General features: G+C 35.1%; 3 protein-coding genes across 7 annotated transcripts in view; all 3 read right to left on the bottom strand.

The window, feature by feature from the left end:
- Window positions 1–1,503: 1,503 nt before the first annotated feature.
- Window positions 1,504–2,490, bottom strand: LOC106142844 (uncharacterized). The gene is made up of 2 exons (XM_013344755.2): window positions 2,335–2,490; window positions 1,504–1,987 (listed from the first exon to the last, which is right to left on the bottom strand). Exons 1-2 carry the CDS (start codon window positions 2,374–2,376, stop codon window positions 1,586–1,588), a joined length of 444 nt encoding a protein of 147 aa, XP_013200209.2. The 5' UTR covers window positions 2,377–2,490; the 3' UTR covers window positions 1,504–1,585.
- Window positions 2,491–2,588: 98 nt separating this feature from the next.
- LOC106142806 (odorant receptor 13a-like) lies at window positions 2,589–6,628 on the bottom strand. Its single transcript, XM_060945774.1, has 9 exons — window positions 6,514–6,628; window positions 5,993–6,177; window positions 5,527–5,690; window positions 4,785–5,041; window positions 4,496–4,604; window positions 4,030–4,129; window positions 3,797–3,904; window positions 3,100–3,264; window positions 2,589–2,770 (listed from the first exon to the last, which is right to left on the bottom strand). The coding sequence occupies exons 1-9, from the start codon at window positions 6,626–6,628 to the stop codon at window positions 2,717–2,719; spliced, it is 1,257 nt and encodes a 418-aa protein (XP_060801757.1). The 3' UTR covers window positions 2,589–2,716.
- A 5,956-nt stretch (window positions 6,629–12,584) lies between these two features.
- LOC106142915 (proton-associated sugar transporter A) overlaps window positions 12,585–23,309 on the bottom strand; it is a 34,175-nt gene continuing 23,450 nt past the window's right edge. For all 5 annotated transcript variants that reach the window (XM_060945963.1, XM_013344862.2, XM_060945962.1 and 2 more), the window contains 3 exons: window positions 22,867–22,997; window positions 21,477–21,651; window positions 12,585–13,682 (listed from right to left, as the gene is read on the bottom strand). In XM_060945963.1, the coding sequence (XP_060801946.1) occupies window positions 13,464–13,682; window positions 21,477–21,651; window positions 22,867–22,997 (525 nt within the window). In that variant the 3' untranslated portion in view covers window positions 12,585–13,463. The remainder of the gene's footprint in view (window positions 13,683–21,476; window positions 21,652–22,866; window positions 22,998–23,309) is intronic.

Raw genomic sequence — 23,309 nt, 5'->3', positions numbered from 1 at the left:
GTAATAAGATGCATGCGGTGTTGGCGTTAACTAGCTTCTTACTTAACGTAATTTGATGTTCCCACATTATTCGCTGTTTTTAATTTGCACAGTAATTGTGTTAATCCTCATAAATAATGGGCATAGTGTCACTTCAACTGCTGAAGGATAACGGTATTTTTGTTATTAAAAGATGGGTGTTTCCAATTTTCGATGGTTTTAATAGCAGCTTTTTATAAAGGAATAAGTAATGCAATGAAAAATATACATTATTTATTGGCAAAGAAAACAAAGTAAGGTTTTCGTAGGTTTATAAATAATCTTTTTCCATTGCATTTATAAATTAAATAGTTATAAATCGTACAAATTTAAGCGAATTGTTGACAATTTGTATTAATTACAAAAATATGAATAAACGGGCAATTGGTTGTACTTTTACTATCAATGCAGTTTCTAGATTAGATAGTCCATCCGCTGTGACGTTGTGTAGTTTGTAGTCAATTCAGGGGATGAAGTGTCTATATACGAATAAATAAACCACTTAAATTTTAAAAATAAAAAGATTTTTATTTATTTTTTTGTAACAAACCGCAACAAAAAAAAACAATGAACGTGTTCTTTAAGGGCAAATCTGGCATAAGCTAAAGAAAAGGTTTCTTTTTAAGAAGAATATTATTGACAAACCTGTTTTCCATAAAAATAAGTGTCTACTGTGTGAATTTAATGGTCTAACAAGTTCCTTATCTATGTAAATTTTATAATAGAGGATAAGATATTTATGAACTATCATATAGCTTCTGCCCATGCTATCGTGCGTCTATTTTAATTTAATAATTGATGACTTATATCTTTATAACCGATTTTAAAAAGAAGAACAAGACAATTAATTATATTTCTTCAGAAATGTTAGCGTTTTCCTTCTCTCTTTAATTGAAAATATAAATCAGTTTGAGTAAAATGGAGGATGAAATAAGTTGTTTTTAATTTTCGTTTCATGTTAAGGAAACATAGTTAAAGACCATAAATAAAATAAGAAATTTTCAAGATTTTTTTTCCGACTGTAAACTTCCAACTATTTGAACAAAGTCTCGATATTCAAATACAAAAATAATTCTGCGTGCTCTGTATAAGCCATCATTTGTATTCTCCGTTCTTGTATGTAAACATGTTCTAATGAATACCATTCTAAAACATGCAGTTGTATTATTAATTTACCGAGTTGTTATAATTCGTCGTGTCTTCAGTTCTTGTAAGCAACAATTAATACAAATTATTTATAATTCTGTTGATTATATACATACATCCACTGTTTATGTATATTCTAACACAAGCCTACTGTTATCACTTGGCTAAGCACATGCTGTCTTGAGCGGGTCTCTGAAATTTTAATTGGGATTACGAATATGGCATGAAGAAATGTCTACCATTTAAGGGATAAGACAAGATTAAATGTATGCATGTATGATGAAAAAGAAATGGGTAAGTAAAAAAAGTAATTTTATGCAGAATCTTTATTGACTAAACTATAAGTGCTTTGCTTAAATCTAATATATTTAAATTTGTACCACATCATATCTGAATCCGTAAATCTGAAACGTTTAATAAATTATACCGCTGAATTTGAAACACCTTTTCCTTGTTTTCCATTCTTCAAGTTATCCACGTATTGGTCAATTTTGTTCCGTATATCATCGTCCACTTCACCCTTATGGAGGAAATAGGAAAGAGTTGGATCATTGACCACAGTTGCAGATCCACCCGTTTTTGAATCATTGAAAATCAGGGTTAGAAGAATAGCTTCATCAGAGGGTTTCCCGATTCCGTGGTACATGTAATCTCTCATATTCTTGGACAGATAAATTCCTGTATTACCATTTCTGTAGTAGCCGGTGTCTTTGAAACTGTTCAGTGGAAACTGCGGATATTTCCTTAAATCGTATAGAAGGGAGTGTATTTCGCCGACTTTTATAGAAAGATCCTGTATGGCTCCACCTGAACGGTCGAAACCCTGAAATATTGAAAAGGCGACATTAAATTTTATAGTATTTTGATTGTGTCAAAACGCGTGTTATAATTTTTTTTTTAATAGGTATCTTATCATAAAAAATACTGATTCTCGTTTTAGAGATTGATTTCAATTTAATAATTGACAATGTTTATTCATTATTAATTCCTTTTTTTTTAACTACGTATTTCTTTTGTGACAATTTCATTTTGCCTTTGGAAATAGAAAAAGTTTTTTAATTATTAATGTATGCAATTTTCAAAATTGTGACGTTTCTGGATTAATCATATCTATTTTATTTTAAATCAACACTTTCAGCTCGCAAGTAACAAAATATTTTATAAATTTACCTGCAGATTGGCCAGCGTCACCAAATAACCCACGAGATTCATGTTCACTCCAGCACTTCACTCACTAAGATTATTTTGAAGACTGTTTCTTGTTCGTCGCCTTTATAAATTAGTATTCGGACATGTCAACGTTGACTAATTCTTCTAAGTAAATATCTTTAAATGTTTTGTCTCAATGGTAATAAGTTCTGACAATCGTTTCATATTAACATAATAATATAAAATTACGTGCTTCTCTCCATAGGTTTATATAGTGCGTATATTCTCGTCATTGTATAATTTGGTGTGAGCTGTGACCGTGATTTCAAAATACTATCTGGTGTTACTAATTTGTTTCCTTTGTAATTTATTATTTTTGGCTAGGTATTCAAAATATGTTTACTCAATTCCGGAATCCTAGCAAAACTGTCAGAGCAGAATATGAAGTTCTGACGAGCTGAAATTAAAATGAAGTAAGGTAGGTAATTCAAATGTGAAAAATGTTAAAGGTCCGCATTAGCGATCAGCGAAAGCATTACATGGAATCATAATCTTAGAAGTATATGGAACCATTACTTAGTCTTATTACTAAATATGTTAGGTAAGAAACAATTTATAGATCAGTTTAAACAAGGCTAAGTTTTTTTAATAAGAAATCGACCCGAACTGTCAGGAATTTATATTGAAAGATTAATCTGTGTATAAATCTAATATCCTTAGGTTTTCGTTTACTCACTCTGATAAGTTTATTATGTAGAACAAAAAGAAACAAATTTTAACACTCACAGATGAATAAGACGTGAGAGACAGATCGTACATGCCTCCAGCTGTCATGATGACAGGTTTCTGAGCTCGTGCGATCACCATTATCAGTGAGGATTTCACTGTGGTTATTATAGCAAATCCCGTTTCCCATTTAGAACAGTAAACGGCTGTAGAGATACTTCCACTCTTCAAAAAAGGAAGAAAATTTAAGGCCATAATCTATTTCTTAAAAGGTATCGGTGGAAAGCTGGATGCTTCCACTCTTGAAAATAGGAAGAAATTTTAAGGCCATAATCTATTTCTTAAAAGGTGTCGGTAAAGGCCAAGTGAATGAGGCTCTTATGGTGAGGGCAAATATTGGGAAGCAACCTGCATATCTTGGCAACTGGGCGTGTTACTATTCTATTATCCGATATGGGTTAGGTTACGATAGACCCTGCAAAGGTTGCAGAGGTCAGACGGGAATCGTTTTGTGTAAAAATCGAGCATATGCGATCCATGATCATGGTTATACATAGATGGACCACCGGCGTCTTCTCCAGGGAGGTAAGGATACAAGCGGAAATAACGCAAGGAGGCTGACTTTACGTTAATAAATTTAATGACATATTTTCGTTTATCGTAAAACTATTTCTGTGCATGCATACACGTATAAATTCCGTAAATTCGCATATTATAGCAACTGTATTCTTTCAGAATATGTAACAAAAACACTAACCTGTGTTTTAATTTCTTCACTCCAACGGCATACGATGTAGAAACCAAATAGGTTGTATCCCAAAAATAAGAGACTCATCAGACACTTCGTTACGTTTTCCGTGCCAGTCTAAAAGAAGGTTAAAATTTGAAGCGTTTGAGTCCACAAAATACATGTGTTCAAAGAAATGGTTCTAACCAGCCTTCGAAGACTGCCAATATGTACGATACAATATATGTTGGACTTTATCTTACCGTTACGGTTTGATATCCGACAAAACAAATGAGGATGCCACTGGCTGCGAGCTGTCCTAGCATGGGTCCGCTTAAACTCTCGCGCAGTTTCAAAGATAACCTGTAATAGATACGAGAAAATACATCGATATTAGACTGCGTCTTATATTTCTTCAATTCAAACCTAGGCTAGGTTTGAATTGAAGAAACATAAGCAAGCAAAATTAGAATTTTTTTTTTTATAAATCACCACGCCTTTTTTGCTTGTTAATAATTTTCTATTGCTGCATTATTTAAACATTTACGTATAAGTTGGCTTTATTTAATTGTGCACATCAAACAGTGACACAAAGTATTAAATATAGAAGTTGGAAAATACGTTGATATGAATTTGAGATTTTGCAATCAAAAGCAGTTCGACGCAAAAACAGCACGAAAATAAAAATAAAGTAAGTAGGACTTACAAAAAGTGAATATACTGCAGTACCTGAGAAGGAGCTTATGTTGTTCCACTAAGCCTCTTAAACGTTGCTTATATGTTTCTTTAAAATTGGGATCCAAATGTAGATATGAATTCATATTAGTCAGCTTATTATCTGAAAAAATATAAATGAGATTTTTCTCTAAACACCTATAGGATATACTAGGGCCTCTCTAGAAGTAGGTCTGTATTTATATGTCCAAAACTGTCGCGTTTGAGGCGTTACAGGACGCTATCATAAAGATCACTAACAATATAACCGTTGAGGGTTCTAGAAGATGAAACGAATTCTTACCAACTCTAAGCCTGTTTTTGCAGTCTTCTACGATGTTTTGAAAACAGTCAGCTAAAACATTGAACTGGCAGACGATATGTAAGAAGTGGGCCTGCATTCTTATGTCCATAACCATGACGGATTGGGCGACTAAACAGAACGCTATCATAAGGATCACGTACGATATAACGTAGCCCCGAGGATTGTTATAATTGACAGGCAACTTCAGGCCAAAGAACAAATTGTACTCTACGTCATCCACCAGTGGGTACACGAACCTGGAAAATTAAAAAAATCCTAAAGATTTATTTCAATACGCTACTAACTTAAGTTGAAGAACAAGTTCCACGATTCCAGTACTTTTATAAAATGAAAGGGACATACATACATACATATGGTCACGTCTATATCCCTTGCGGGGTAGACAGAGCTAACAGGCCAACGGTCTTTTAAAGACTGAATGGCCACGTTCAGCTATTTGGCTTAACGATATAATTAAGATTCAACTAGTGAGAGGTTGCTTGCCCATCGCCGAAAAAAGAATCCCAAGTTTGTAGGCCTATCCCTTAGTCGCCTTTTACGACATCCATGGGAAAGAGATGGTGTGGTTCCATTCTTTTTTGTATTGGTGCCGGGAACCACACGGCGATGAAAGGGACCTTACGAATAAATATACAGTCATAACTCATTATAGATACATGAATAGTTTTTACGATAATCGGTAATCAGCCCAAAACATTTTTTTTAATGTGCATTTACTTACCATGGAACTAGAGATAAATTGCCTAAACCCAGCAATAGTTTCAAATAGTTTTCATTAATACAAGACCATTGCTCTACAATGCTTCTACGATTTTTTGTTGTTATATCAAACGTTTCAGACTCCATTGCCACAGCCAGTTTTCGGTATAAGGTACGATGAGACAGCTGCAAAAGATAGAAAAAGAGAAAGAAGAGATGTTTATAGTGAATACAAATATAAATTAAAAGATTCAATCAAAGTGAAAAATTACTCTGTGCAATATGATAGTTTTTCTTTTTGCTGAAGATGGTAAAAATCCTTCACAGTGGAGTGAGTGGAGTGAAAAATCTCGCGTGGATGCATGAGAATACACAAAGATGAAAGAGAGGTGAAGAGTCAACGGCAGAGAAACATAAACCCCTGTTAATTTCAAGTTTCTCTGCTGTAGTATGTACAAATTAGATGTAGTATAAGTTAGATATCTTACCATGTTTATATATCTATATAAAGCTATCATTTGCAGAAGAATTACATTAAGAGAGGCAGCTACATCATCAAAATTATTGGTATCCAATATCATGTATGATATTTCAGAGATAAATAACATTGATATCGAGAATTTGACCATAGTACTGTAGATTATATATAGGCCAGAGTCCGAGTCCGACATGCCTAAAAGTATATAATAGCTTTACAAAATCTACCGAAAAATATTCAGCGTGCAATTCTTTTACACGTATGTAAAAAATTATAAAAATTAGTTAACAAATGACAGAGTTAGTTAACAAACACACGAAAAAACATAAAGTCGAATTAAGAAGTATTTTCCAATCTGAACTTAAATCTGACGTGATAAAATTAAGCATGACTCGATAGCCATGATTCAGGGCTAGATTCCCAGGGTTACGGAATTACTTGACTTACCCACACCTGGATTCTTTTTATAAGTGGACCCTGGCTTTTTCCCAAGCCAGACGCAATCGAAACAAAGGCCAAAAAAAATAATACCTATTATGTAAGCTACTCTGTATACCGACTCAAAAAACAGTGTTTCAAGCTCTCCGCTAGAATTTTCCAAGGCTTTCGTTTGTGTTAAAGTATTCCAAAACACTTTAAAAGTCATTTTTACATCCGATGTCTAGTTACAAATTATAACGAGTGCCCGTTGGCTACAGACTTATATTGTACCTATGTAATTAAACTAAATCAATCTTAAATTAAATTCCCATTATAGAGGTGCGCGTTTCCATTATATGTAGTTGTGGTTTTGGAAATATATGTATTTATTTGTTTGAGATTTAATTGTGCTTCAAAGCTACAAGAACACCAACCAAGTAGAAAGATGCTTTTAGTATTATATAAATCTCAAAAAAGCACGTTCTAATAAAGTGGATTTTTTTTGTAAATTACAAACTGATATAGCTAATCAATGTTACTATACCAATACTATTACATCAAAGCAAATTCAAAGGTTTAAAAAAAACTAAATAAAATATTATTCATAAGAGGTAAAAAATGGTACGAGTACTAAATAATTTCTAGACAAGAGACATGTAGTTCAACACAATTCATGAAATCACTTTGGGTCAAAGTCAAACTGTGCAAGTAGGTAGGCAAACTAGACCGAACTTCAACTAAATTGAAGAGCAGTCTAGTCTTCCAACGATTCCTAAATGTGATTACTTTAAAACCACTGCAATAGCTTTTGTGAATCTCGTGATGTAGTGTACTACATTTCATATAACGTTTAAGGTACATTCGAATACACACATTCATGTACAATATTAAAGAAAAGCATGTCTAAAGTAGTATAAAGACTTTTGCACCTGATTGTGCTAGTGTATAAATGCATACCGATTAATTAATGTGTGTAATGCAAATCTGTTTGATGCTTCGGTGTCATGCATATTGCACTGTAGACAGGTGACGATTCACAAACATCAACTTTAATATAAGCTTCACTGTTGTTACTACTTAGATACCCATAAATGGATAGACTAAGAGAGGAACACAAGATGATGTGATCTGAGATTATAATAAAATTAAAAAATAGAGAAGACGTGAGATAAGTGTGGAAATATCTTAACACCACAGTGGCAAAAAGTTTGGTTGGTTAAAGTTTTTATGAAGACGTTTCTCTGCCATTGATTTAACGTTCTTATTTGCACCCACACGATATTTTTCTCTTCACTGTGCCCGTTCTTCAACATCCTTCGCTGACTCCGCGTGATCCCTGACGATGCCAAGGATTTTGCGAGGTAGACAGTGCCAACAGATTTGAAGAAATTGGAAAGCCATGTTCAGTTTGAGATTAAAATAATAACAGGTTGCTAGCCCATCGCCTACAAGAAGAATCCCTAGTTTATTTCCTTTCTTTTAGTCGCCTTTACGACATCTATTTGAAAGATATGGATTAGTCCTATTCTTAAGTGCTGGGAACCACACGGCATTCATTTGTAATAATCGGGTTAAAACTATGTTAGTTTTGCAAAGGCAAAAGAATCAAGAGAATCTGTAAAAGCATAGCACCACAGAATCTAGAGTAAGATAAAATGCTTTAAGTATTTTCTACCGAGTGAAAGACCAATAAATAAATAAAATGCTTGCTTCTTAAATTTGCATTTGGTATGATTTAAACGGATTCAAAGATCAAAATAACAATTAAGCTTTAGTTATTCTTTTTCACTTCGAAAACATGTTCATGCTTTTCTGTGCAAACGATAGGAACAGCTCAGATTACCTCATTTTGTTTTAGCGAAGTATTTTGATCAGCCATACCTAGTAGTGAAACTACATTTTGTGGTTGTGACAAATCAAAAGCTACGATTGTATGGTATGGAATTTAACTCCACTTAATATTGAATTATCGGCGTGCCTGGTAATTCGATTGCAGTCATCAAATTTACTGGTATTCAGTATCCGAAAGCTGGAAATCGGCATTTTCAATTACCACTAACAAGTACGTACGTATTCATTATACGACCTTATATGCTATCATGTATTTGTATGTAAACTTATTATATACACACAAAATACATTACGTCTTTATACCTTACGGGGTAGATACACCACGTTCAGTCTTTTGGAGATAGATGAATCCGTAATGAATGCCGAAAAGTTAATTATTTTATAATATTTATTTAATTAATACATACCTACCTATGTATTTATTAAATAATATTATAAATTATATAAGTTCGGTTTATATAATTAAAGTTTTTGTGTGTAGAAAGAGGAAAGAGAGAGGAGATTGAGATAAACTATATAAACTTGTAAAGGATCCCTTTTTCACAAGAAGTCGCGGGCATCAACAACTGTAAAATAAGTATAATACTTATTGTATTTTAAAGTACGTAACCGGAACTAAGCCAAAAGAATGTGCAATAACTATTACAAAACCAGTTTCCTGCAGATAACTGCAGCTTTCTTGAGAAGGTACATATATTATAATAGCTTTTAATTAAATGTTCATTAACAATAGATCACACACCAATAGATTTCAACAAACTATAATTATTTCAATAACATATCATTAATGAAACGGTACAACTTAACGTTAATCGCTTAGAAAGATAAACCATGTAATTAATGGAAATCTGAAATTTGTTAACTATTAGGTATCATCATTGAGTTTTCAACCGATTTCAGGAAAGCAGGAGTTTTTCTGAAATTGAGGGGGAACTATTACATTTTTAACAGTTTGTGAGTGTACTGGTTACTCTGTTACCTAAAACCTACGTAGATAGATACGAGAGAAGCCGGGCGGAGCTAGTTAATAATCATACATACATATAATCACGTCTATATCTCTTGCGGGTTAGACAGAGCCAACAGCCTTGAAAAGACTGTAAGGCCACGTTCAGCTTTTCGGCTTAATGATAGCATTGAGATTCAAATAGTGTTTATCTACATATAATCAGAATCTCGTCTATATTCCTTGCGAAGTAGACAAAGCCAACAGTCTTGAAAAGAATGAAAGGCCACGTTAATCTGTAAGAATGGCTAAATCATAGAATTGAGATTTAAATGTGTACAGGTTGTTAGCCCATTGCCTAAAAGAAGAATCCCAAGTTTATAAGCCTATCCCTTAGTCGCCTTTTACGACATCCATGGGAACGAGATGGAGTAGTCCTATTCTTTTTTTTATTGGTGCCGGGAACCACACGGTTAATTAAAGTTAATAATCGTTGTAATATGTGTACATAAACATAGCATATACTAGCTATTATATGCGACACCGCCCGCGTGAAAAGTACTCTATATCCTTCCCTGTATAAATAAAAGATAAGTTTTTACTTTGTTAACATTAACATTTTATGTATGAAAAATTTCATGAAGATCGGGGCAGTTTTGACGTGAAAGACAGACAAATAAACACAAGCAATTTCGCAATTATAATATTGGTAGTAACTTCTACAAAATTCTGGAAGAAATAAAAAAAATAGCATGTTCTGTCCCCACAAAGCCTTTGTCACACTAATGCCATTAAACTCAGCTTTTTCCTTTGGATTTAAATATTCACTGAAAGTTCTTGTTAAACTGACTGGAAATAAGGAGTGAGTTGGAGACAAAATTGAAATCCTGTATAGCTCAGTGCACCTTTCTTTAAAAATGTAGTGTTTTTATTTTTATGTATGTCAGACCGTTGGCTCTCTCTACCCCGTAAGGGATAAATATAAGAATAGGTTTATTTTAAAAATTGGATACAAGGTCTATATATAAACTACACTGCAGCATTTTCACCGGACGTCAATTTAATAAAAACGTGAAAAGTTCTTAAAACATACATAAATGCTATATGCATTTATGTATGTATTTGATGTAATGATGACTGATGTGATTTAATGTATAGCATATAATAATGATAAGGGAATTGACTTTATTTTTACTAGAGTTTTTTTAAAGAAAGTATTTAAGAAGTCCTTACTTTTCTATAATTTAATATATTATTATCCAGAGTGGTAAATTCGAGATTGATATCTAAAGAATACGAAAATATTTCTCATAATTCGACCAAATTAAAGGTTTAACCTTTGATCAATACCTACTATTCATGTACATATGCAACCAACGAGAATTCACGAGGCGAATGGAGCTTCCCTTAACGTTATATCGATCAAAACGATTCGCCGATGCGTGAAATTCTATATCTTGTTGCACTTACATGGCAAAATGAGCACCATATACGATCAGAACAATACGATTTACAGTGTATCCTTTTCACAAAAATGTCTGGTACAATTTCAGATGGAGTTTAAATTGCTGAATTTTTCATCAAAATAAAATTAGATATAGATACTTAGGTACTAATTTATGAAGATCTTCGTTAATACCTACCTATGAAGCTATTGGTTTAATTAATTATCTCTAAATTTAAATATTCGTTTGGTAATATTCCGATGCAGGTCAATGAGCCCAGTACTAAATGATCAGTTCAATCATCGTCATCATCAACCGTAGCTAATTCGATGAAATTAGCAAAAAATAAAGCGAACTCATCCACAACGCTAATACAAACACACATTCTATACAAATTGCAATTGACTCATATTTTAGGACAAGAAAAAATATTTAACAAGACGAATAAAAAAAAATGTCCAATCTAATGGATACTGGTCTAGTTGAGAACAAAAAACATGTGTGCCAGATGCTTCTACTTCCCGCTGGGCGGAGGAAGCTGAAATTCCTTGGGAAGTCTAGGGGTATACTTAGAGAGGATGTCCTGTAATTCCCACGAGCTGCAAGTATTATGTAGAGTACCTACTTGACGCACGTTACAAAGAATATATAATTGTTATATCAATCAATCCAGAGGGAACTCCGGGATAGCCTACGTGTTACTCTGGGTTATCATATAGGTATATGTTATCATATACCTACATACCAAATTTCATCATAATCGGTTCAGTAGTATTTACGTTAAAGGGTAACAAACATCCATACATACATACATACTCACAAACTTTCGCATTTATTATATTAGTAGAATATTTGCAATGGCAACGCAATACGTTATTCAGTTCAGATGCTATAGGCATGGCTGAATAAAGTTTTAAATAAATCAATGCAATGTAAAATGTGAATAAACCAGTTATTGCCGATATCGATATCCAAGCACTTTCGGTGATCAAAATGTGCATGAAATTGATGGCTGCGCTGGAATTACGAGGCACGTTCAAGCTCGGCGAACTATTTATATGTAACGCCATAAAATACTTTCAATTAACCTATATCAGGTCTGCCAGACCATTTTTAGAGGCTTTCCTCCTCATTAAATGATAATCTAATTATTTGTAAAAATTATATCATCGGTGAATAATTTTGGTATCTTCTAGCATTCAGGAACGTTCGGGCGAAATGTCAGGTCAAGAGTACCCGAAACCGATGAACTTGAATGAAGTTATAAATATATAAGTTATAAATGTGAATGACATGGAAGATTAATGCAGTGATTATTGGCATCATGTTAGAGGCGATGATTTTATGTACATACATATGTATAGTTCGAGTCCTACGGTCGTTATAACGGAAAACATATAGGGGACCTCGGGGATCTTCTATAATTCTAGTCTTTACATCAAAGGTAGGTTAATTTATAATTTAAATAGACAGTCATCTGCTCCTTGTAAGCAATGTTATAATAATTATATAAATTAAAATGCAGTGAAATCGTAAACATGTATTTATTTAGAACAATCGAATTATGTAACAGTTAATTATTTATATGCACGATAATATCACATATTTCATGTTATTTTATGATATACAATATCAGTTTCATATAATAAAACTATCTGCAATACACATCACAATTTATTTATATAGTAGGTTATTAAATGGGAATATATACAAATGAATATATAGAGACAAATCACACACATCGAGCTAGTTTTGTCATGAGTACGAGTATTTTCTTAATAAGGCTTAACTCAATAATTTTTATAGAACAAAGCAGAGGTACATTTTTATTTAATTCGGATGACCTAAATAACATAACAAATTTAAAATAAAATTACTCCTTACATTATTTTCAAAACGTTGTCCCTTTTTTCAATAAGTAATATTGTTTATATTATGTCATGTAGGTGTGGTGTAAATGGTAGTTGGCAGTCTTGTAGGTACAAGAGTCCTGAGAAGATCTTTAATTCATGCGAATAAGGTTTCTTGAATACGGAACTATAAACATCTAAAAACAACTAAATTTACTATACTTAAAATAAACATTACCGCTATTAACACTTTTCCGGTATTTCTCTGGAGTTTTGCAATTTTGAGGTCAGTTGGAACATTAAATGATAAGTTATGGTCAACCACAGCTTTGTCCTTATTTAAAAGTTACCTTTTTATATATTTTTCCCTTATTAACGATCCTAGGTGTCTATACATGGGGCAATTACCATTTGTCTTAATGTTTATGACACGCTTATAAAATACAGTTACAACCATGTATGTAGTTACAATAAAAAAAAACTTTATGTAGGTATTCATAAGGATTTTTTAACCTAATCAAATGGAACATGTTGCTAAATTGTACTTTAAGAAATAACCAATTATTTAGACCTTTATCTAGACTCTGAGATAAAGTTGGTTGAATCAAAGAAATCATTTCTATTCAAGAACCACCGCTTCCTTACGTAAGCCCAGACAGATACTCGTAGTTAGCCCATGAACTGTAATAGTTTGTGTATGCCTACGACCTGCGTACTAAGGGATTTTCATGGAGAGTTTGAAGATCATTGTACAAAAATATTTAGAGCACACCACAACACGCAGCTATTGACCACGACAAGGGTTATTTCAAATATCAACCAAACCGTTTTGCGATACGGTGAACGAGCGGATCAGTCAAAACAAGACAAAAGAGGAAGCATCGTCTGTGCAACACTTAAATTACACTTTTTGTAATTGGAGAAGCCTAAAATCTACTTCACTAGGATTGCTCCCAATACCAGCTCTCTTTACAAGTCCAAATATGTAATCTTCGTAGCAGACAATGCGGCGGCGCCAGCCAAAGCAGCTGCTACCGCCGTCACTGCTGCTGTAGTGCCTGAGGCTTTGACCGCGAATCCCATGATGACAGACACGAGGAGCTGGGCCACGAACACGCAGCTGCTGACCACGGCGACGTCGGTGCCGATTCCGCGCTTTTGATCGCAGCCGCCGCCGGCGTCGTCCCACTGGAAAGTATGGTTTCTGTTTATTTTAAGGATCTCCGTTGTAGTGTTTGAAAATCGAAGATTTTTTTCGCGAACCTATAGTAGGATATTTTGTTTAAAAATTTCAATGTAAGCGAGCTTGAGTGATACATATTAACTCGCACCTTCTCGGAACGGTGCGAAGTGCGTAGACAGACACTACATTTTCCTTTTTTTTCTCTGCATATTTCTTTCGCTTCATTCACATTCAAGACTGCCTTCATGCAAACTCGTTGTTGACAATAAATAAGTAAAAGTCATTACACTAAGAGACATAACCTAACTAAAAATTTACTTGTCAGCAAAGACAATTTTGCCTAATCATAGCAGACCATATTCACAATGACATTCATTTTCATAAATTAATAATTATATATCCAGTTGGCGCCGGAAATTCCTTCCGACGAGGACAACTGAATTGTGTGCTTTTGTTTTAAAATATCATATGTTACGCAAATGTGTCGCTTGTTTCAGTCAAAGTTTGTGTTATTTATGTCACAAAACGCTTTAGGAAATATAACTACCTACATCAGTAATTCTACCTCTAAATTAGTACTAAGTTAATAGAATTCTGTAACGATATTAGTACTTGGTTGGCTCAGGGCCCTATAAGGGCATCATTTTTCGTGTTCATTTTAGATTCCTTACGATCTTCTATCTTATCCCAAGAGAAGTTGTCAGTATACAAAATAACGTTCATTAAAAAATTGGAGCTGCCCCCGTGGCATGGTACATGCGACGCTGTTTCTATCCCGTTTTACATCATAATAAAAAGCAGAAGTTTTTCTGCGGGGAATGGTCGCAGTGGAAATTAGATTGAGTAAGAGTTTAACCTATATATCTACCTTTGAAACCAACTTTATTAATAAAGCGCAGATCTTTTTCTCTCGCGACTGTACTTTGCACTTCTGTCTACCTCTGTCTGTAGGTATACATCTGTATTACGGCCGCAGTGAACTTGTGACGAATTGGCACGGTGTATTTTGAGGCTGATGTCATTGTCCTCAATAAGGCGAGAAGTCAAGGTGGTGATGTATAAAACGCACTTGCGTTGTTTATATTCGACTAGCCTTTGTACGTGGATTCACTCCGCGGGGAATTCGGACCTAGGTCATTAAAACTATCCGTATTGATAATGTAAGATTAATCCTATTTTCCACGGGAACCGAAAAAAAGAATGAATGTATGACAAAACTAGAGGCCGCCCGCGACTTCGTCCGCGTGGAAACCCTATCATAACTTAACAATCAATCCCGCGGGAACTCCGTGATAAAAAGTAGCCTATATGTTATTCTGGGTGTTCAGCTACCTACATACCCAATTTCATCGAGAGTAACGGTTCTCGCAGCCACCGCATGCGCACGTTTCTATGAGCCATTCCGAGCAAAACCAGTGATCTAGACCTCACTCTTACGACCCTTAACACCGTGTCACCGTGTCTACGGTCGCTGGACGCAGACGTACCAACAAGACCAATCCACAAGACCTCCGGCCTACGGCGCTTAACCCGGGCGCTCAGTGTCTCGCACGAATGGTTTCTACATTTACAAAGAAGTGGACACTCTGTAGCTCCTTCTCGCACCTATGCTATTCTAAGTTAAGTGAAGTGAAACAGTGCAAGTGAATGATTTAAAATTAAGCTACCGCCGCTTGCGATTATATCACAGAAGAAATCATACCAAATAATTATAAACCTGTTCATTATATCACAATAATAATACTGTTGCCTATTATAGCTAAGTAATAACAAAAAGTTTAATAATTTATAGCCTGGCCAGAGTTTCGAAGCAAAATAATAATTACAACAAAAGGATTACTTGCAACTTATATCTATCCAGTCCAGAAAGGTGAATCAGCTGTGTGCCTACGCATTTTCATTTTCTACTATTTGTCAGCCTATCTTTTTCATTTGACTACGGCGCCGTAAAGCGGGTGATACTAACGATTCCCGAAAATAAAGCTTTTCCATGCCATTAAAGCGTACTCCACCAACAACACCAAATATGTCAAAATCAGACACTGATTTGTCAATCCCTCGCACCGAAATAAGTTCTGAGGACCTCCTTCACAATATTATCACACGACATAAAAGGCCGCGTCAGGGCTCCTCATCACCTACCCAAGTGAATCAATTTAGCAGTGATTTGCGGGAAATGATGGAGGCACTCCACACATCATCTATTAATCAACAAAAAATGATGAATAAACTAATAGAAGAGGTCGCTGAGATCAAAAAACAAAATATTAAAATCCAAAAATCTAACTTGCAAATTGAAAATACCTTGGAAAGCCTAAAAAATAGTAATGAAAATATGTTGAAAAGAATACAGCTTCTTGAAAAAGAGCGCTTTGATCAACAAAACTACATAGTCAGCCTAGAGAAGAAAATAGAGAACATGCAGCAGACTTCTCGTCCATCCAATGTTGAAATACGAAATGTTCCAGCGGTCCAGGAAGAATCGTTTACGGACCTGACGGCCCACCTACAAAATATAGGACAAGCACTACATGTGGAAATCCAACCCTCGGATATACGTGACACTTACCGCATAGGAAAGAATAAAATAATCGTTGCCGAATTTCAATCTGTTCACCTGAAGAATAAAGTTTTGGCAGCGGCACGCAAATATAATAAAGATCACAGTGGAGACCAACGACTCAACACTTCCAATATTGGCCTTGCAGGGGACCCCACCCCCATATACATATCCGAGTACCTTGCAGGAAGCAACAGGAAGCTGTTCTACGAGGCCCGAGAATACGCTAAAGCCAACAATTACAAGTTTTGCTGGACCGGAAACGGAAATATTTACATGAAGAAGGATGAGCAATCGAAAGCGATTCGCGTAGACTCTGAAATCACGCTGAACTCTCTCCTAACAAAACAATGACTATATGTCAGTACAAACCATTTGTCTGTATTGTTTGAGCCTTTTATTATGAAAATTTCTTACAATATGTGTTTTTGCATTTACTTAGCCTATCCTTATTTACAAATTTATCTGTTTAATAACATTTGCTGGGAATATAAAAGTTTCATATTATATAATCTACATACATCACTTATATCACACAAACCATATACATATATTATAACACTTACACTTAATTCGTTATACACAACACAAAATATGAATACGTATCTTGATAAGCATAATTGTCTATACTTAATGACCTTCTTTTTGTGGTACGGTGCGCAATTCCAACTCTATTTAAAAAATAATAATACAATAAATTTATTATTAAAAATAATATGACAGATATCAGCTCTTATTTCAATGAGTTGGAGGCGCTTAATGTATCACAAAGTTATTTATGTGCACCGGATCAATGTTTCAAATATATAAATTGTAATAAAAAATCTCTGACTGTTATTCATTTGAATATTTGTAGCATAAACTGCAACTTTGACCAATTCCAAACACTTCTTTCAACTTTAAACATACAATGTGATATTATTATCTTAACAGAATGTTGGTTATCAGTTACGCCATATCTCCCTAAATTGAATAACTTTACATCATATCAAACGATAGATGATGGCAATCAAAATGCAGGCGTCGTTATATACATTAGAAACACCTTGGATTGTAATGTCTTCGAACCTAAAATTATAAAGGAAGCTGATTGTCTAGTTTGTACACTTGGAACGGAGTTCGCTTTCATAGCTGTTTATAGATCACCATCATATAAAAACACAGACATATTCTTAAATTCTATCAATGATCTTCTATTGACCCTAAAATCCTATAAAACAGTTGGTTTAATGGGAGATCTTAATATAGATATACACACTTGTGACAGCGATAACCGTTCTGACAATTACCTCAACCTGATGGCAGCACACGGTTTGCTTCCGACGTATACCTATCCCACTCGACTGCAAAAATGTATTGATCATATTTTATTAAAAACTGATAAAAATTCCACTGCAATAGTTCTCGAATCTTCTATCACCGATCACTATCCAACATTGCTGTCGCTTCAGTTGACACGAGAAAAATCTGTTAAATCCATAACACGTACTAAAATAAACTATGAACAAATAAAAATTGACCTAGCTTCTTTTGATTTTTCGCAAATAAAACAGCATCAAAACGTAAATTCTGCTACAGATCTTTTGGTTTCATCAGTCAGTGATATAATAAACAAAAACACCGTTAGGTACACACCCCCCCGTAGTAAGAGAAATCTGAAGCCTTGGATTACTCCAGGCCTTCTACGCTGCATACGAAATCGAGACCGAATGCATAAACAATTAAAAAAACAACACAATAACGTCACGCTTGCGATTACTTATTCAAGATACAGAAATTATATCAATAAACTTTTGAAGAAATTGAAGAAAGAATACAATAGGCAGGCTCTAATGAGGACGAAAAATGATCCCAAATTAAAATGGAAGGCGATCAAAGAAATCACAAATATTGCACCATCACGCGTTAGTTCTAAAGCCCTCCTAAAGTCTACACATGATCCTACCAAATCTGTGAATGAGGTTAATAACTACTTTGTAAATGTTGGGAGAAACTTAGCTAATACAATAGGGCAAACTAATAAAACTTCATTTGTACCTCCCACAGCACCAGTTTCATCCCCTCGAAACTCCTTTGCTCTTTTTAATGTCACTAATGACGAAATTAATGACCACATAATGAATTTAAGAAGAGATTGCGCTACTGGGTGGGACAACATTTCATCCCGTATTCTGCAATCATCACGTGAAATTTTTGTCCCATTACTAAGACATATCTTTCAACTATCACTCACAAGTGGAGTTTTCCCAGATGCATATAAGAAAGCCATCATTCATCCAATTTATAAGGGTGGTGATGGAGACGATGTCACCAACTATCGTCCGATATCTGTGCTTACTGCAATGTCAAAATTATTGGAAAAAATTATTAATTCTCGGCTACTCAGATACCTTAATGCTAATAATATAATCTCAAATAATCAGTATGGTTTCAGAGCGGGTAGATCGACGGAGGATGCAGTATCTGCACTGGTTGATGACATAGTTGACTGCTTTGAAAAACAGAGAAAAGGACTAGGATTATTCCTAGATCTATCAAAAGCCTTCGACACCGTCTCTATCCCCAAACTTCTTTTAAAGTTGGAGGCTGTCGGTATTCGTGGTGTGGCTTTGGATCTTTTTGGAAGTTACCTGTCTAATCGGACACAAAAAGTAAAAATTGAAGAATACACAAGTGAAGAGGAGTACATAACAACTGGAGTCCCGCAGGGAAGTGTTTTTTGTGTCCTTTTTGTAACATATATACTTATGCTGATGACACAGCTTTATTAGTATCCGGTCGCTCATGGGAAGAAGCCCAAATACATGCAGAATCAGCCTTGGCCGTTGTTATGTCTTGGTTATCTGATAACCTACTCTCGCTTAATTTATCAAAAACTAATTGTTTGCCATTTGGACTTAATTCGACAACACTTCCTTCACATCACAATTTTGTAATCAAAGCCCATATATGCCAAAACCTGACCCCGAATTGCACTTGTTCAGTTATCCCCCAAGTAACTAACGTCAAATATCTTGGTATTATTCTAGACCAAAAATTAAAATGGCTACTACAAATTAAGTCGCTTATTTCTCGCGTGCGGAAAATGATATTTGTCTTTAAAAATCTTAGAAACGTGGCGGATTCTGATACACTGAAAAATACCTATTTTGCCCTATGTCAGTCTATTCTAATGTATGGTGTTCGGGTCTGGGGGTCAGCAGCAAAAACAAACTTACTGCCATTGGAAAGGGCACAGAGGGCTGTCCTTAAAGTGATGACACGTAAACCATACCGTTACCCAACCTCTCAGCTTTACACCGACGTAAAAGTGTTGGCAGTGAGGCAGCTCTTTGTGTTACAGACGGTACTTAAAAAACACTCTCTGCTAAAGTTTGACCCAAACCTCAACGCTAACCGACGACGACATCTTCAGTATAAGGTTTGCATAATACCACAATACAGAACATCAACAGCAGCCAGAAACTTCAGTGTATTAGGCGCAAAACTTTATAATAAATTAAACAAAGAAAGCAATATTTACTCATGCTCAAAATTTGTTTGCAAAAAACGTGTGCAAAAATTTCTACATTCATTAAATTACGACGAAACCGAAAACCTGTTACTCTAACTGTCTTCCATTCTGTATCCAAATCCTGCTTTCAATTTCCTAACAAACACACATTTATTTTCACACAACCCACACACACACACAAACACATACACACTTCACACATGCCACCTTTTGTACCCAGCAAATCAATTTAGTTAAGTTTCTAGCTAAGGCTTCATTTCTTTAGTAACTTTTAAATAAGGTTTCCCAAAAATAACAGACTAGTCTAGTTTGGGAAACCTAGATCATTACTCTGTTCTTATTGCCATAAGCACTAAACTCTATGAATTTCCCTGCCACCCCGGGGCAGCGGTCTCTGAGATACAGACTAACGTCTAGTTCAGAGATTGATTGTGTCTGGTTGGGGCAGGGGACTTTATAATACAATTATATAAACATGTACTTACTCCCTTTGTGTATTATGTAATGTGTTCTATGTCATAATGGCTAAATAAAGAATTTATTTATTTATTTATTTATTTATCGTAATCGGTTCAGTAGATTATGCGTGAAAGAGTAACAAACATCCATACTGACATACAAACTTTCGCATTTATAATATTATATAGAGGCCGCCCGCGACTTCGTCCGCATGGAAACCCTATCAATCCCGCGGGAACTCTGGGATAAAAAGTAGCCTATGTGTTATTCTGGGTCTTCAGCTACCTACATACCAAATTTCATGGTAATCGGTTCAGTAGTTTTTGCGTGAAAGAGTAACAAACATCCATACATCCATACAAACTTTCGCCTTTATAATAGTAGTAGGATATATGAAAAATGACAAAATATATGAAAAATCATTTGCATCATTATTTCCCTAACACTAGAAAGTTAGACCAGGTTTTCTCTTTCTACGATTAATACCTAAACTAGAAGCCGAAGGAAACCCGTTACCTATTACATATATCTCGATATATAAAAATGATTTATAGTGCCAAGTAATATGATATTTCATTCTAGTGTGAAGTTCAGACCGTCGTATGTTGCAGACATTGTTACAAACTTATTAATAGAGGGAAAAGTTTAGTCCCCTGGCATTCACACTTGTTTGGTATTGAAATACGAGCTGCGAGCCATTATACGTGACAGTACAAGGACTGACTAGAAATTTACTCTTTTTATCACCATATAGTATATACGTGTTATATTGCACATAATTAGAACCGCATACTGCGAGTACTCGAAGTCAAAACTGTTCTTCCAAACACTGTAGTACAAACTGCCCACTTGCGACCAATGACTATTTTCAAAGTTATGTACATTAGTTTGAACGATAACCAATGCTCTTACGACGAGGGAAAACAACGCGAAGAAACCTGCACATTCAGAAAAATGGTAGTGTAACAATGATCGAGAGAACAATGAGTCGCTTCTCCTAAAAACCTGACTCACCCAATCCAAGATCCATGTCAAGGGCTTACTGTGGGCTCGTCTCCAGGGTGGTGTGGATGTAACCGGGACTATAGCCAGGAAGAAAAAGACACATGTAGTCAACACATCAACTAATTTTAGGGCTAGCTCAATCAGTTTAATTTGTTCCATAAATATCTTGTTTTTATATCCTCTTAGTGTAAACTCCAGGTGGCTCGAGGCGTTAGGAATGAATTGTCTTTCAATATAAGATAATTTTTCATAAGCTATTACCATCCCAGTGCTATGATAGTGTGCGACCAGTAGATACGGCATGGTGAAAAGTGTGGAGTACATTACGCCAGCCGTCCAGCTGAACAGAAGTACCGCAGCGCGCGCGCGCACAGCACAGAGCATGAACATCCCGCAGCTGTATGTGCACAGACCGCCCACGTAGACCTTCTTGGCTCTGTAAGAAGTAAAAAAAAACGCTTAAATATTTATTCTCCTGTAACAGTTTCAAGTCTTAGGTGCATCTGTATAACTTACGTATCTGATTTTTAGTATGATAATATAACATATTATACTTATAGAGCTGCAAGTACAATCAAAGCTGTAGATTATTTTATACATTTATAGTAACTCATATTTCGGCTAGATTTACAAGCTGCAATTGGGATTAAAATTGCATTTTTCCTCACGGTATCAATGTCTCGGGCATAAGCTAATGATTCCATAATTTATTTATAATCCAATGCTATGGAAGAGTTTACAATTAGCACAAGTATCTATTGAAAAATTAAATATGGTGCCTATTTGAACAATCTAAATGGGAATGCCACAACTTGTACTTTATGATACATACCTACAAATAAATCAATTATGATAATGCTTCAAGGATAGAAGTGAGATTCAAAGATAAAGTGAATAAGTAACATACAAGATGAATCTCAAGTTTTTTAATCTTATACAGAGTTCAATATAGAAAATAAGAAATGTTGAATTACCCAATAAGAATTAAAAGAATCAGTTTAAAGAGAACTATTGTACCAAACCGTATGTATGATAAAGAACGATTGATATCGAATTCCTCACACTCCAATCACCAGTCACGTACAATTCTAAAACTGATAGGCTTATAGTATTGATTTTTTAATCTGTCCGAAGCCCTACATGTGACAAGGAAGTGGCTAGAAGTCAAGGCCTGGTCTCATTGTTCTTGTTTACACGCATTCAAGTTGAAGGGTGGAGTGATAAGACAGATATCTACTCACCTTGGTACTGAACAAACATGTCGTCTATGTTACTCTGACATTTTCATGTCTATTTTTGTATTTTGGCATATAGTATTAATTAAGAAAATAAATTAGATGCAGAATTCTAGTTAGAAGCGTGTGGAAAGAAGTAGTCTCTGTTTACCCCTCCGGAAAAGAGGCGTGATTTTATGTATGTGGGTAGGTATCTGTATAACGTAAACTAAGAGGGATATGATTGTTGGCACAAGTTTCATTTAGCTACACGGTCATGGAAGATTAGGTTAGGAAGGTCTTTTTGCATTAGAAAGATTGCATCTTTTCTCGTTACTCGTACTTATACCTAAAGTTGTTAATAATATGTAGCTGCAGTCGTGTACGCAACATGGCCTATAGGTATTTTATTGAATTGAATACGAAAGGGCATTTACCCGAGTCTCTTGATAAGCCTCTCGATGATAGTAGAGTAGCAGGCACAGGATAACGAGTACATGGCCATGCCCCAACAGCCGAATCGAACGCCCGCTTCGTACACGCTGCGGCTTTCACTGCCGACTGGCGCCTGTAGAATTTGTAAGAGCAAAGATAAATTTGTGCGTTAGTAAATGATTGCTTAAGCATATTATTAAGGCGACATGACATCAAGGAAATTATCCATCTCGCCTATGTTCCGGTTGCGTCCTAGAGAGGAGCATGAGGCCTGCTTTGACCAAGAGTGAGTAAAATACCATAATCAATTGCCTCCAATATCCATGAGAAGAAGGAAAGATCCTAGTCTAAAGTGCCAGGATCTACTTGTGGAACAAGGAAGTACGCAGAGATCGTGGCAAGTGGAAAGAGGCAGTCTCTGCCTACTCCTCCGAGAAAGAGGCGT

Source organism: Amyelois transitella, chromosome 9 (genome assembly GCF_032362555.1).
Source record: "Amyelois transitella isolate CPQ chromosome 9, ilAmyTran1.1, whole genome shotgun sequence".
In the NCBI taxonomy this organism is placed as follows: Eukaryota; Metazoa; Arthropoda; class Insecta; order Lepidoptera; family Pyralidae; genus Amyelois; species Amyelois transitella.
Note: the sequence above shows the minus strand (reverse complement) of the source record. Positions and strands in the feature narration are given on the sequence as shown.